This window comes from Eubalaena glacialis, chromosome 2, assembly GCF_028564815.1.
Source record: "Eubalaena glacialis isolate mEubGla1 chromosome 2, mEubGla1.1.hap2.+ XY, whole genome shotgun sequence".
In the NCBI taxonomy this organism is placed as follows: Eukaryota; Metazoa; Chordata; class Mammalia; order Artiodactyla; family Balaenidae; genus Eubalaena; species Eubalaena glacialis.
The window spans coordinates 51,921,515-51,937,547 of record NC_083717.1 but is presented as its reverse complement, the minus strand read 5'-3'; the positions used below and the strand labels follow the sequence as shown (position 1 = coordinate 51,937,547).

The window sequence follows — 16,033 nt, the reverse complement described above, 5'->3', positions numbered from 1 at the left end:
AAGGGTACGTATGCTAGTGGTAACTTTATTTTCCCCACCAGTGGTTCACAGAACTTTGGGCTTCTTCTTTTGATGATTCAGGTCTCACTGGTATAGAAAAATGGTACCCTGAGAAGCCTCATATGAAAGAGAATTTTGTGGGCAATGAGGCCATATAAACCCTTGAAATGGCTATCAGAGAGAGGACAGTTTTAAGAAAAGACGAGACACAACAAAGCTGAAAGCATACAGCAGTGCTCTTAGCTGATGTCCATCAGAGAGAGACAAGAGTGAGGACATGATGGTCCTTTCTTTCCTCCTAAGGCCTGGTGCCTCCGTTCTGAATGGTGTGTCAGGGGCAGAGCAGGGGTCTGATGGTGCCAGGGTCAGCTTCCTCGCCCTCCTGGGATGGCACAGTGCCCTTCCCACAGTCATCAGAGGAGAGGAGGGGCTGCACCGTGCCAGAGAGGCTCTGTTGAAGCATCTTGGAACTGGACTTTCCAGTCACACAGCTTATAGAGGAGACGGCAAATGACACTGCAGCTGTTTGCTCTGCGTCTCATTCAACGAGGAGCCCTCAGAGGAGCTCCTTCCCACACCCCACAGGCTTGGCACTTCTGTTGCTGCTTGTAAACTTATGAAGGACAGCTACAACAGTCCATAGAATTTTAGAATTTTAAATTCATAATTTAGTCCAACCCCTTTATTCATTTATGTGTTTGGAAATAATTTTAAGCTTACAGGATAATTTCAAGTGTATCATAGAGAACTCTTACATATTGCCTTTACCCAAATTTACCAGTTAACGTTTCCCCCATTTGCTTTGTCATTTTTTCCTCTCTCTCTGTTTCTCTTTCTCTTTCTCTCTCAACACACACACCCACATGTGCTCACACATGTGGGTGTGTGTGTGTATATATATACATATATATATGTATACATATTTTTTCTGAACCAGTTGAAAGTTGAAACCATCACATCCTTTTAATCCTAAATAGTTCAGTGTGTATTTCCTAAGGACAAGGACATTTTTCTACAGAATCACAGTATAGTTATCAATTTCAGGAAAGGTAGCAATCTACCATCCATGTTTCAGTTTTGTCAATTGATCCGATAGTGCCTTTCATTGCTTTTTTCCCCTCACTATTGGATTTGGCCCAGGATCATATTCTGCATTCAGTTGTCATCCGCCTGGAATAGTCCTCACCCCTTCTTGCCTTTCGTGTCATAGATATTGTTGAAGCGTTGCAACCCTGTTTGTTTTTCACGTGAGAAGTTAAGATAGTTCCAGGATCGCACAGCTAGTTATGAAAGAATCAAGATTAGAAACAGGACATTTGAAACACAAAACAGATATGTTTCCAGTTAAGTTACTAAATTTGATAATTAAGAGCAGGCATCATTGCCTTACCTAAGTATTATTAAGTTTTCTTCAACTACTTGGTCACTTCGAAATATAAGCCATCTCTAGAATGTTAGGTGAGCAATTACGCACCTGTAGAACCAGTATTTGTTATCCTGAAAAGGCTTAATGCTCACACCTACAATTAGCAAGAAAAAAAGACCATTAACTTTCATTAGAAAAATACAACTTTTGGTGGCTGCCTTATCCAGCCCAGCAAAACCAACTACTATTTATACCAACAATGTGATTTTTTTCAAACCATGTAAACTTTAGTGATTTAGTAAAGAGTAAAAATGGGGGAAAAAACCCAAAACAGGAAAAAGGCCGAGCTTTGCAATCCACGGGCACCATGGTAGTGCATCCGTTTGTACAGATTAAAGGCCAGCGTACAGAGCAGAATTGAGGAGTATTCTCTGTGAAAAGGGAGATTCCACAGGGCCCACAAGGTAAATGTGCAAGTGTTTGTGGGTTCACTCATGTGTCTGCACACTTGATACACAAAATTGAGAAAGGCAGATTTGTTTTCTTTTCCTTCCCATTCTCCTTTCAGCAAAAGACCAGAAGAAATCGAGGCTGAGAGATTGGACCATCTTTTAGTGAGGGCAGTGAGACCCATAGAAAGAGGCCCTGAAAATGCAACTGAAGCCCCATAACTGCTGTCCTCCCTTCTGAACTCCTCTTCACTTCTTGGACCTCCTATCCCCTCTGTCCTCCCACAGCACAGGGTCCCCACTCCTCCTTAGCCTGCTCCTCCCCTCCAAAGCGGCCTCCTCCTTCTCCCTGATATGCAGAAAATCCAGCTATTTCAGCAGCACCCTCCCTGGGTGTTGCCCTCTCTGTGTTATTAACTAAGCCCTCTCCAGTAGGAAAGGGGGTGGTGGTGGAAAGCCATCTCGTCATAGTGATGGTAATAGTAATGTTATAACTACCATTTTTGAGTGCTTACTATATGCTAAGCTCTTCGCATTTGTCAACGCATTTAATTCTCACAACAACCTGACAAGGTGAGACCTGTTTTATTACAGAAGAAACTGAAGCCCAGAGAAGCTACGTAACTTGCTGCAGACCCCAGGGAAGCCTTGATCCAAATCTAGCGGGCTCCAGCGCCCATGCCATTGACCTCTCCTCTCTGCAGTGGCTTGGCTGTCTCTGAAGGCATTTGTGTTTAATGGCAGTCTCTTCTGTTTCTAGGACTCTGCAGTTTGCAAAGCTGGCTGTGTGTTTCTCTGGAGCCGCTCATTCCGAGATGTGGGGTTAGTTCTACCCAAGGAATGGGAGGTTGTGCAGGTTACCAGGCAAGAAAATAGCAGCCTTAGTCCTGGAGCCCAGCTCTGATGATTCTAGGCCAGGTGTATCACTCTTCTTTCTAAAACTGGCAAAGCTTCCCAAAGCTCTTACAAGGAAGGCCACACACCCTTGACCTTGACTTTCAAGGCCAACAGGAGATGGCTGCATTCACCAATCCAGCTTTATCTTCACCCCACCCCCACCCACTGCCACTACTCTCCCTGAAGCCACACTGGTCTTCTTTTAGCCCTTGAATTTTCCATGATGCCTCCACCTGAGAGTTTTGTATATGTCGTTTCCTCCGACTGGAATCCTCTTTTCTGTGTCTTCCCTTCAACTAGAGGGAAGAGGGAAATCTCCATTCAGTCAGAACCCTGCAATATGCTCCCTGTCCTTTTCTTTCTTTCTTTGCATGGACCACAGTGAGTTTAATTATATGTTTAGGTAATTATTCACATCCTCTGATAGAATGCATGAAGGAGATATTTTTTAGTAGATTCCTTTGTTAGTTTTGACACTGACAAATTCCCAGTAGGAGACCTTGTATGGGACCAGGCCCTGGAACAGGTGATGGGAGGATACAGAGATGAAGGCGTCATGGCTGCTGCCTTTGGAAAGCTTGCTAGCTAATGAGGAGTCAACTAATATAAGAGCTTTTACTGCAAGGCAGGGTGAATCAGCCAAATGCTCCAAAGAAGCTGGTAGCAGGGGAGCCCAGAGAAAAGTTACAAATTCAGAGGTGATCAGAATAGCACAGAGATTTTGGTATGGAGAGGTCCATGCTTTGATAGGTGAAAAGAATTTCAATTGAAAAGGGGAAGGGCATTATAGGCTAAGTGAGTACAGAATAAGGCACACAATTGCTTAAGGACCCAGCAAATCAGAATAGCAAATTGGCTTTATATATATTATTTAATCCCTGTGGATGCAGGCACCAAAATGTAAGCCCTACTAGTTCAGGAATTTCAGTCTGTTTTATTCATTGCTGTATTTCTGGCTCCCACAAAGTACCTGGTAGCACTTTGGTGCTTAATAAATACTTATTGAATGCATAAGGTAGGTACTCATTGCTTCCATTTTACAATTGAGAATATGCACAAATAAGTGACTCAAGATTACATAGAGCCAGGATTTTAAGAAAATATGGAAAAATATATTTTAAAATGTTGGGGGTGAGAAAAACCTTTTAAAACATAATATGGAGGAAACAATTGTTTCATATAAAGGAAACAATTGATAACTTTTGTTACAAAAATGTTTCAAAAATTGATTTGTCAAGAAAAATTATAAACAAAGTTGTAAGAATCCAAGCCATGTGATGTTATTTAACATGATTAAAAAGTAATGTTATTATCCTTAACATATAAAGAGCACTTAGGAGTCAACAGAAAAAGTAAACACCCCAAAAGAAAAATGGACAAATGGACAGATACCATGAAGAAGCAGTTAACAAAAGTACAGATCACAATAATTTTAAAAACTCATATATATATCTTCACAAGAAATAAAAATGTAAATATATAAATAGTGTGATATTGTTTTAGGTAGCAGCTGACAAAGTACAATGTTGGTCAAGATCCAAGGAAGCAGATACTCTCATACACTGGGTGCAAGACTATGAACTGGTACAGTCTTGCTGGAAAGCATCTAGCAATACACTCCAAAATGTAAATTGAGTATACTCTTTGATTCAGGATTGTAGCAATTCTAAGGAAATATCAAACAATTTTATCAAAATGTCTTTACAAGTAATATTCTGACAGTGTTCTTTTTTTTTTTTTCACTGTTGTCAATTTAATTAATACTTTTGACTACACAATCTCCAAAAGAGTAGTTCTCAATTTAACCAAAGCACTTTCCATGATGCCAAAAATTAACGTTTGGTTGTCATCACTCTTGCAACAAAAGTACTTGGACAACTGCCAAATGCAGAGCGCTCAGGTGGGTACCTCAGGATTACACAGATGCAGGCAAGAGCTCAAAGAAACCTTCAGGACAACTTGTTAATTCTTTGATTTTCCTCAGCAACTTCTCCCCTCTTATTTTCTTCAGCAAATATCCAGAACCACCAGTAGTCTCTGTAAATCTACTATTCAACTCCTCACCCTCAGCAAGGGTTGCCTTTAATCACATGTCAAGCAACTGGCTGGAGTGGAATTCTAACCCAATGCTTTCAGCACCATCTTGACTCCCTTTTTTTTTTTTAATTTATTTTTGGCTGCGTTGGGTCTTCATTGCTGTGCACGGGCTTCCTCTAGTTGTGGCGAGCGGGGGCTACTCTTCGTTGTGGTGCGTGGACTTCTCATTGCGGTGGCTTCTCTTGTTACGGAGCACTGGCTCTAGGCGCGCGGCTTCAGTAGTTGTGGCACATGGGCTCAGTAGTTGTGGCTCACGGGCTCTAGAGCACAGGCTCAGTAGTTGTGGTGCACGGGCTTAGTTGCTCCGCGGCATGTGGGATCTTCCTGGACCAGTGCTCGAACCCGTGTCCCCTGCACTGGCAGGCAGATTCTTAATCACTGTGCCACCAGAGAAGTCACCTATATTATTTTAAGTAGTGTCAATCCCTACTCTGTGTCAATCTACTAGGTTAACACTACCACCTCCCAAAGTCCTTCAATCCATTAGGTCCTTTCAAAGTTCTGCTAGTGTTAGACGGTCTCCCGCAGAGGTGAGGGGAGGCTGTGGCTCACCGTGGGGTCAAGGACACTGGCAGCAGAAGCTCTGGGAAGCATTCCCTGGTGTGACCTCTCCCAGAGTCCACCATCAGCCCTACCAAAGAGCCGGGCAGGCTGCAGTGCTAGGTTGCCTCAGGCCAAACAACCAACAGGGAGGGAACCCAGCCCCACCCATCAGCAGACAAGCGATTCAGTGTTCTTTATAATACAGTGAAAATTTGGAAACAACTTAAATGTCTATCAATAAGGGATTAGCTAAATAAGTTATAAGATCTATAAATGGATTTCTATGCAGCTATTACATAGGATGGTATATAGTATGGGTTGGCAAACTGGCTCACAGGCCAAATCCAGTTCACTGACTGTTTTTGTTAATAAAGTTTTACTGGCACACAGCCACACTCATTTACTGATATATTGTCTATAGCTAGTTTCGCACTACAATGGTCACTTGAACCTTTGCAACGGAAACCAAATGCCCCAGAGGCCTGAAATATTTACTGTCTGTCCCTATACAAAAATGTTTGCTGACCCCTGATTTATAAATATGTTCATTGTCATGGAAAGCTCTCTGTAACGTATTATTGAGTGATAAAAGCAGGGTACAAAATCACAACCGTAGTGTGATCCCTGTTATATGAAATCATGTGGTAATGGGGAAGGCGGAAAAACACCTTAAATAATGTATTTTTAGGAAAGATATCTTAAATTATGTTCACCAGACATAGTATGTACTGGGTTACCTGTAAGTTGTGAGATTTTAATTTAATTTTTACTTAACCTCTTTATATTTTTCTGTAATTCCTAAGTTTCTAAAAAAATTTACATAAGTAAAATGGATAAATGGCTATTATCTTTGTTATATTGAGTTCAGAGTTCATATTATTGCTTTTTTAAAAAAAATTAATTAACTAATTTATTTATTTTTGGCTGCATTGGGTCTTTGTTGCTGCGTGCGGGCTTTCTCTAGTTGCGGTGAGTGGGGGCAACTCTTCATTGCAGTGCGCGGGCTTCTCATTGCGGTGGCTTCTCTTGTGGAGCACGGGCTCTAGGCACGCGGGCTTCAGTAGTTGTGGCACACAGGCTCGGTAGTTGTGGCTTGTAGGCTCTAGAGCCCAGGCCCGGCAGTTGTGGCGCACAGGCTTAGCTGCTCCGTGTCATGTGGGATCTTCCTGGACCAGGGCTCAAACCCATGTCCCCTGCATTGGCAGGCGGATTCTTAACCACTCTGGCACCAGGGAAGTCCCATATTATTGCTTTTTGAATAAAGATCTTAAACTAATAACTCACAAAGAAAGGAAATTGAGCTACTAAGCAGACTGTCAAAGGGAACTGTCAAAGGTTGCAAAAAATGCAAGTTGAAATTGTTTTGGAGGGAGGATGGGGCAGCCTGCAGGGGCAGCAGCTCCTGCCTTCTCTGCAGCTCAGTAGCCAGGGGTGGAAGGAAGCCTCAGGTGAAACCCCAAGTCAGCCCCCACACTGCATCCCACTGTCTCATCTCTCCCCCCTCGTTTTGCTTTTACCATTTGGTTTGGGGATCTATCTGTTCGTGTTTTTGTTTTTTTTTTTCCTTCTTTTCTTCTGAGCCGTGTGGCTGGCAGGGTCTTGGTGCTGCGGCCAGGTGTCAGGCCTGAGCCTCCAAGGTGGGAGAGCTTAGTCCAGGACATTGGACCACCAGAGACCTCCTGGCCCCATGTAATATCAATCAGCGAGAGCTCCCCAAGAGATCTCCATCTCAACACTAAGACCCAGCTCCACCCAACGGCCAGCAAGCTCCAGGGCTGGATGCCCCATGCCAAACAACTAGCAAGACAGGAACACAACCCCACCCAATAGCAGAGAGGTTGCCTAAAGTCATACTAAGTTCACAGACACCCCAAAACACACTGCTGGACGTGGCCCTGCCCACCAGAAGAACAAGATCCAGCCCCATCCACGAGAACACAGGCACCAGTCCCCTCCACTAGGAAGCCTACACAAGCCACTGAACCAACCTCACCCACTGGGGGAAGACACCAAAAACAACAGGAACTATGAACCTGCAACCTGTGAAAAGGAGACCCCAAACACAGTAAGTTAAACAAAATGAGAAGACAGAGAAATATGCAGCAGATGAAGGAGCAAGGTAAGAACCCACCAGATCAAACAAATGAGGAGGAAATAGACATTCTACCTGAAAAAGAATTCAGAATAATGATAGTAAAGATGATCCAAAATCTTGGAAATAGAATGGAGAAAATACAAGAAATGTTTAAAAAGGACCTAGAAGAGCTAAAGAGCAAACAAACAATGATGAACAACACAATAAATGAAATTAAAAATTCTCTAGAAGGAATCAATAGCAGAATAACTGAAGCAGAAGAATGGATAAGTGACCTGGAAGATAAAATAGTGGAAATAACTGCTGCAGAGCAAAGAAAAAAGAATGAAAAGAATTAAGGACAGTCTCAGATACCTCTGGGACAACATTAAACGCACCAACATTTGAATTATAGGGGTCCCAGAAGAAGAAGAGAAAAAGAAAGGGTCTGAGAAAATATTTGAAGAGATTATAGTTGAAAACTTCCCTAACATGGGAAAGGAAATAGTCAGTCAAGTCCAGGAAGCATAGAGAGTCCCATACAGGATGAATGCAAGGAGAAACACGTCAAGACACATATTAATCAAACTATCAAAAATTAAATACAAAGAAAAAATATTAAAAGCAGCAAGGAGGGGCTTCCCTGGTGGCACAGTGGTTGAGAATCTGCCTGCCAATGCAGGGGACATGGGTTTGAGCCGTGGTCTGGGAAGATCCCACATGCCGCGGAGCAACTAAGCCCGTGAGCCACAGCTACTGAGCCTGCGCATCTGGAGCCTGTGCTCCACAACAAGAGAGGCCGCGACAGTGAGAGGCCCGCACACTGTGGTGAAGAGTGGCCCCTGCTCACCACAACCAGAGAAAAGCCCTCGCACAGAAACGAAGACCCAACACAGCCAAAAATTAATTAATTAATTATTTTAAAAAAAGGACACTTCTAGAAAGTGTCCCATTTAAAAAAAAAAAAAAAGCAGCAAGGGAAAAACAACAAGTAACATATGAGGGAATCCCCATAAGGTTAACAGCTGATCTTTCAGCAGAAACTCTGCAAGCCAGAAGGGAGTGGCAGGACATGTTTAAAGTGATGAAAGGGAAAAACTTACAACCAAGATTACTCAGCAAGGACCTAAATGTAAGACCAGACACTATAAAACTCTTAGAGGAAAACATAGGCAGAACACTCTATGACATAAATCACAGCAAGATCCTTTTTGACCCACCTCCTAGAGAAATGGAAATAAAAACAAAAGTAAACAAATGGGACCTAATGAAACTTAAAAGCTTTTGCACAGCAAAGGAAACCATAAATAAGACAAAAGGCAACCCTCAGAATGGGAGAAAATATTTGCAAATGAAGCAACTGACAAAAGGTTAATCTCCAAAATTTACAAGCAGCTCATAAAGCTCAATATTAAAAAACAAACAACCCAATCCAAAAAGAGACAGAAGACCTAAATAGACATTTCTCCAAAGAAGATATACAGATGGCCAAAAAACACATGAAAGGATGCCCAACCTCACTAATTAGTAGAGAAATGCAAATCAAACCTACAATGAGATATCACCTCACACCAGTCAGAATGGCCATCATCAAAAAATCTACAAACAATAAATGCTGGAGAGGATGTGGAGAAAAGGGAACCCTCTTGCACTGTTAGTAGGAATGTAAATTGATACAGCCACTATGGAGAACAGTATGGAGGTTCCTTAAAAAACTAAAAATAGAACTACCGTATGACCCAGCAATCCCACTACTGGGCATATACCCTGAGAAAACCATAATTCAAAAAGAGACCTGTAACACAATGTTCATTGCAACACTGTTTACAATAGCCAGGACATGGAAGCAACCTAAGTGTCCATCGACAGATGAATGGATAAAGAAGATGTGGCACATATATACAAGAAATGAAATTGAGTTATTTGTAAGGAGGTGGATGGACTTTGAATCTGTCATTCAGAATGAAGTAAGTCAGAAAGAGAAAAACAAATACTGTATGCTAACACATATATATGGAATCTAAAAAAAAAATGGTTCTGAGGAGCCTAGGGGCAGGATAGGAATAAAGACGCAAATGTAGAGAATAGACTTGAGGACACAGGGAGGGGGAAGGGTAAGCTGGGATGAAGTGAGAGAGTAGCACTGACATATATATATTACCAAATGTAAAACAGATAGCTAGTGAGAAGCAGCTGCATAGCACAGGGAGGTCAGCTCGGTGCTTTGTGACCACCTAGAGGGGTGGGATAGGGAGGGTGGGAGGGAGGCTCAAGAGGGAGGGGATATGGGGATATATGTATGCATATAGCTGATTCACTTTGTTATACATCAGAAACTAACACACTATTGTAAAGCAATTATACTCCAATAAAGATGTTAAAAGAATTGTTTTATTTTTTAAATTAGCAAATCTTAAACCCACTTAATACTGGTTAGGGGGGTTCAATAAAACTCTTCTTTCATAAATTGCTGGTCGCCTTCTAAATTGTTACAATTTTGGAAAATAATCTGGCAAAGTCTTAATAGCTTTTAATATAACCTTGAACTTCTATACTTTTAATGTATGCCTTGGAATAGTATTCTCACCTTTAGGAACATACACATCTAAAGAAAGAAACTTTGGGCTTCCCTGGTGGTGCAGTGGTTAAGAGTCTGCCTGCCACTGCAGGGGAAACAGGTTTGATCCCTGGTCTGGGAAGATCCCACATGCTGCGGAGCAACTAAGCCTGTGTGCCACAACTACCGAGCCTGTGCTCTAGAGCCCGCGAGCCACAACTACTGAGCCTGCGTGCCACAACTGCTGAAGCCCGCATGCCTAGAGCCCATGCTCCGCAACAAGAGAAGCCACTGCAACGAGAAGCCCGTGCACCACAACGAAGAGTAGCCCCCGCTCGCCGCAACTAGAGAAAGCCCGCACCCAACAACAAAGACCCAACTCAGCCATAAATAAATAAATTAAATTAAATTAAATTAAATTAAAAAAAAATAAGGAAAGAAACTTTGATTTGAGAAAGACAATATACACCAAGTTTTTCAGTGTAAAATGTTTTTGATTTAAAGTTAAATGGAATTGAACATAAATCCCACGTGTGCTACTTTTACTACAGTGGCAAAGTCTCTACAGGACAATAGCAAGTGCTGCTGAGGATGAGCAACAACTGGAGCTCTCGTGCGTTGCTGGTGGGGATGCAAAACAGCCACTCTGGGAAACAGCTTTTCAGTTTCTTATAAAGTTAAACATATACTTGCAGTGTGTTACCCAACAATCCCAACCCTATGTACTTACCCTTGAGAAATGAAAACTTATGTGCACACAAAAACCTGTACATAAACATTTATAGCAGTTCTGTCCATAATTGTCAAAAACTGGAAATAATACAAATGTTCTGTAATGGGTACATCCACACAATGGAATGCAACTCAGTAATAAAAAAAAAAAGGAGCATGCTGTTGATACCCACAACTTGCATGAATCTCAAAGGCTCTATGGTGAGTGAAAGAAGGCAGTCTCAAAAGCTGACACACTGTATGATTCCATTTGTATGGCCTTCTTGACAAGACAAAATTAAAGGGATGGAGAATAGATAAGGGGTTGCCGAGTGTTAGGCCTGGGGATGTGACTATAAAGGGACAGTACTGGTGTTTGGGGGATGATGGAACTGCTCTGTCTCCATATTGTGGTGGTAGTTACACAAATCTATGCACGTATTATAATTCATAGAACTGCACACCCCAAAATAGTCAATTTTACTATATGTTAATTTAAAAATAAAATTAAGATAAATATATGTAGGAAAAAATAGAAGATAACACACAAAAATTACAGTATTATTTGTTTAAAATCATGATTTTATGGGCAACTTTATTTTTCCAAGTTTATATGAATAAATTATTTTTATAATTCGAATAATATACTTACAAACAAACCTATCCAGGAACTCTAAAATCCTAGCAGTGTATGCAGTTTGGGAAGACAACAGATAGCCTTCATACTGCAATTGTATCTGAAGACACTGTGCATCCTGGTCATTGAGGGCAGTTCAAATTGTGTCCAGGAGTCTGTTTATGAAATTAATAAAGTATGCAATTCACTTTAGAAAGTGGAAGTAGAAGTAATAACAGAATTTTTGCTTCCTTAAAAAGTCTCTTTTATCCACAAAATTTACTCTTGTAGAATTCCTCATTCACTTTTCTTCCCTCATTCACTTTTATATACGTCTTTTTTTTTTTTTAATAATTCTTTATTTTATTTATTTATTTTTGGCTGTGTTGGGTCTTCGTTTCTGTGCGAGGGCTTTCTCTAGTTGCGGCGAGCGGGGGCCACCCTTCATCGCGGTGCGCGGGCCTCTCACTATCGTGACCTCTCGTTGCGGAGCACAGGCTCCAGACGCGCAGGCTCAGTAGCTGTGGCTCACGGGCTTAGTTGCTCCGCGGCATGTGGGATCTTCCCAGACCAGGGCTCGAACCCGTGTCCCCTGCATTGGCAGGCAGAGTCTCAACCACTGCGCCACCAGGGAAGCCTCTCCCTCATTCACTTTTGATGCCAAATAAATGAGATTGTGTCAAAAGGCAGTAATAACCCCATATACACATGCATTATCTCGTGTTATCCAATCCTGAGAAGGTGAGTGGGGTTAGTGTACGCTCATCTCTTTGCAGAGAGGAAACCAAGGTAGAGAAACATTGGAGTGTAGGCAGAGTGGCAATAAAAATTCCATTTGCTTTAACTTTTCTCCCAGGAGGCAGACTGTATTTTTTTTGTGGCTTGCCAATAATGATATATAAGGTAATATTATCATATTGTTTTCTCTTGAGACTTTCCTGGACATCACTAGGAATGAAATAAGTGTTGTATGCCTTGGGAGATAAAGTATTTGTTTTCTCACTGAAAATTCACAAGTACTTTGACTGTAATGAAATACTCTCATCTGTTTGGTTTTTCAGGATTTTGTATTGCACGCTGATTCTGCCTCTGCAGTACCTTGAGCCTTTCTTTTCATGCATCTTCCTCAACCTACAGCTCATGGTCCTGCAAGTTCTTAATCTTTACTGGGGTTACTTCATCCTGAAGATGCTCAAAAGATGTATATTCACGAAGGTAAGGGCTGTTCAAGTCTTATTGCTCTTAACAAATAGATTTCATTGCCAGATTGAAGGAGAGGCCCAGCTGGTGGAACATTCTACTTAATATATAGTTAACCAGAATTTTTTTTTCTTGATTTGATCATTCTTGATACAAGTTTCTCCAAACTATAGATTTTTCATTAAGTAGATTTCTAAGGTGTTCTTAAGAAATTGCTTTTATTAGAGGACAAGGGTTTTTTTTGAAAATTTTTGTCCAAAAATTGAATGCTGCTTCTTAAAGAATGTCCTAATCAGTCTAAATTTGCTCCAGTTTGGGGCAAGCTTTATGGTGATAGTTGGGTACTGTTTCAGATCCTTGGTTTGTTTACCTTTGCTGAACATCCAATTTGCACATAATGCTCTCCCCCTGAGCTTTCTCTTCCTCTCTGAAACTTTGTCCATCATTTGCCTATACTTTTTTCTGAAAACATCTTCCCTAAGAAATTAATAATACATTTTAGACAATAGAAGGGGGGTTTTTTGTTTGTTTTGTTTTGAATTCTAGTTTTTAATTTCAGAAGAAGGGAGGAGAGGGCTTCAGAAATGAATAAGACATAATCACTGCCTTTGGGGAAACAGCCCAGCATATAGTCGGGGAATATTCACCTACTAGCAACTACATATATTGTACAGAATGTCCTGTGCTGAAGAGAGGTCCCAGAAACTTGCTGAGAAAGACAAAAGAGAAATTAGGGGACCAGGGAAAGTTTCATTGAATAGATGGAATTTGACTGGAGTCTTTAAGGCACGTTAAAAAAAAAATCAAATCACAGCTCCTTCCTTGCCTGGAAATCATACATCCAAGGGAATTTTAATTAAGAATCTTTCAAGGTAAAAAGTTACAGCTGGCCCACTTTTGGGTGTTACCTAATCCATGTAAAACACAGCATTGTATCGTGACCAGAATGAGTGACTCATATGTAACAGGTATGCTGGTAATTTATCAGATAAGCTCATTTTTTGATCAACTCTCTGATTAATTCGTTTTCCTCCTTTGCAACTGTTTCAAAGATCATTGAAGAGCTGACAAATGAAGTGGATGTGGCCATAATTGACCTCTAGATCTTCTAAATCTAGACAGAGGTATAGGAAATTGGGCTACATCTGCATTAATCTCAAGCCAAATCCTGAAAGTTTTTTTACTTTTTTAAACTACATTACTGACTTGAGCTTGTTTTCCTGAGAGTAGATTCTTTCCTTTAAAGCTGGAGTGCCAAAAAAAAAAAAAATTTCATTGAATGGTTCTAGTTTATTAATGTTCTAAATAGTTTTTCTATGATCTCTGCAAAAGTTATTTTATCCCTAAGTGACAGATATAGTTGAAGTAACTGAGATAAACTTAAGAATTTGAGCAGTTAGACAATTTGCACATCCAGGGGTTGGACAGAAGGCAGGTCACTGAACTGAGCCTGCCCGACCTTTGGGTCCAGCCTTCCTGGAGCTCCCGTCCCTAGGCAGAAATTGTTCCCTTATTAACTGGTGAGTGACAGTAATTACAGGCTTGGAAGGGATCCAGGCAGAACAAAACTTGGAAACCAGAAAATACTCTTGCTTGGTTTCATCATGATTTTCATATTTCTGATCTCTAATGGGTTGTACCAAGCCTGATAAAAACCCAGTGGGTTGGGGAGCTGTGGACAGGAATTCCTGATTTCTCATGCTGTACTTTGGAAAAGCTGTTTCCAATTGCAATTTGACAGCAGCAGTGGAGGCCCCCGCGGCCCTAATCCTTGCAGTCCGCATGACTTCAGCTGGCTTGCATATGCACTCTGTTTTCCACAGCAGTGGCAAATCTGGCTGTGAAATCAGCTTCTTCCTCCAAAGCCATAAAGCCGACTTTTAAAGAATGCTGTTTGAAGGCATAGTTGCATTGCAAAGGGGAGGAGAGGGACAGAGGCAGGAGTTGAAATTTTTAGAGGAACAACTAACAAGTCAGTTTTCAATTCTATTTAATAAATATTTAGCATTTCATACACACCACAATTGTTACCAAGGTGACTAATTCTTGATATTTAAAAAATGGAATTGCAGAGGTTTGTAGGCCTCCAAAAAAAATTTTTTTTTAATCCTATAACAGCGATTGAGAATTTGTCTTTTCAAGTTCTTTATGTCTGGCAGGGCCCTAATAAGTAATTTTGAATATGTAAATGAATAAATAATTTGGATGGCAAGTTACAAAATAATTTATTAATCTGTTTATGGTCTCTGAATTTGCATGGTAGACTGAAAAGACAAAAGTGATTATTCTTAAAAACAGGGATTTTTTGAAGTATTCACATCTTATTTTCCCTAAACAATAATATTGTTGCATGCATATGATGAGTGAGGACCTTCTACCATTTGCTACCTTAAAATAACAATATCACTGTAATTTCAGGCCACTAACATATACACACCATAGTTAGCAGTCATCTTGCTGTTTGAGAACAAGAGTTGGCTCTGAAACTTAACTGGTTCCTATAAAGTGGATGATTTTGTGATGAACTACCAGCCCACACATCACATCCGGAAGTATGACGGGCTGACATATTCAACTTGTCATTCTCTTCACAAACATGAGAAGTGCTTTCAGAGGAACTTAGAAGAAGCATAGCATGCTTTTGTTTAATATTACTTAAGAGAACTTGATCATCCTTAAGCTTTTATTTTCTTCTTTCTAAATATCATACTGAGTGCTGGCCAGCTCAAGCATGTTTCTGTGACATCTTAGACTGGTTCATCGCCAAGACGTGGAGGTGGAGCTGTAGCCTGCAGCCCTTACAGCCAGGCTGGAGAAGCCAGCACCTTGGCCACTGGCCCCAGCGATCTGCTCTCGACAGGCAGTGTCCCTTAAGTTCACAGAATGACATTTACACATGCTGAACTGTTTCAGTTAAAGAAAGGAACCCTCTAATAAACATGAGGAAACTGAGGCCTCAACCAAATTCACACAGTAATTGCATGGCAAAGCCTGAGTCTCTTAACTTGTAATACTTCACCTTTTCTAATTATTCAGGGAAGAAAATTAATAACCAGAAAATTAATTTAAAATACTTGTATGGAGTGAAAAATAGTGAGTACAGAAACAAATTGAGTAATCAAGATAGTAGATTAAAACACAGACAGATCCTTCAAGTTATTTTTGAGCTTTTTAAAAGCATAAAAACAGTTTTGTAATTATTTTTTAAGTAATTTTTTATTTTTAATAATTTTTACTTCCTAGTGAAACATTTAGGGTAATAGCTAAGACTACAGGCTCTGTGTAGATTCAAATCTTAGCTCTCCCATTTATGGCTGTGTGATCTTGGGCATATTATTTCTATTTATTGCCTCAGTTTCCTCACCTGTAACATGGGGCTGATGATATTAGTGCCTCCCTTACAGGAGAAAGCCCTTAGAACAGCATCTGGCATCCAGTGCGCACATGATAAACATTAGCTGCCATCATCACTGTCACTGTTACAATATACATGGGTTCCTTGGGCAGAGACCTTGTGAATTCC

The 16,033-nt window shown here is 40.8% G+C and overlaps 1 protein-coding gene across 1 annotated transcript in view; it reads left to right on the top strand.

Moving 5' to 3' along the window:
- Positions 1–16,033, top strand: part of CERS3 (ceramide synthase 3) — an 88,927-nt gene that overhangs the window by 43,976 nt on the left and 28,918 nt on the right. The window contains exon 9 of the mRNA XM_061181817.1: positions 12,372–12,525. Within this exon, the coding sequence (XP_061037800.1) occupies positions 12,372–12,525 (154 nt within the window). The remainder of the gene's footprint in view (positions 1–12,371; positions 12,526–16,033) is intronic.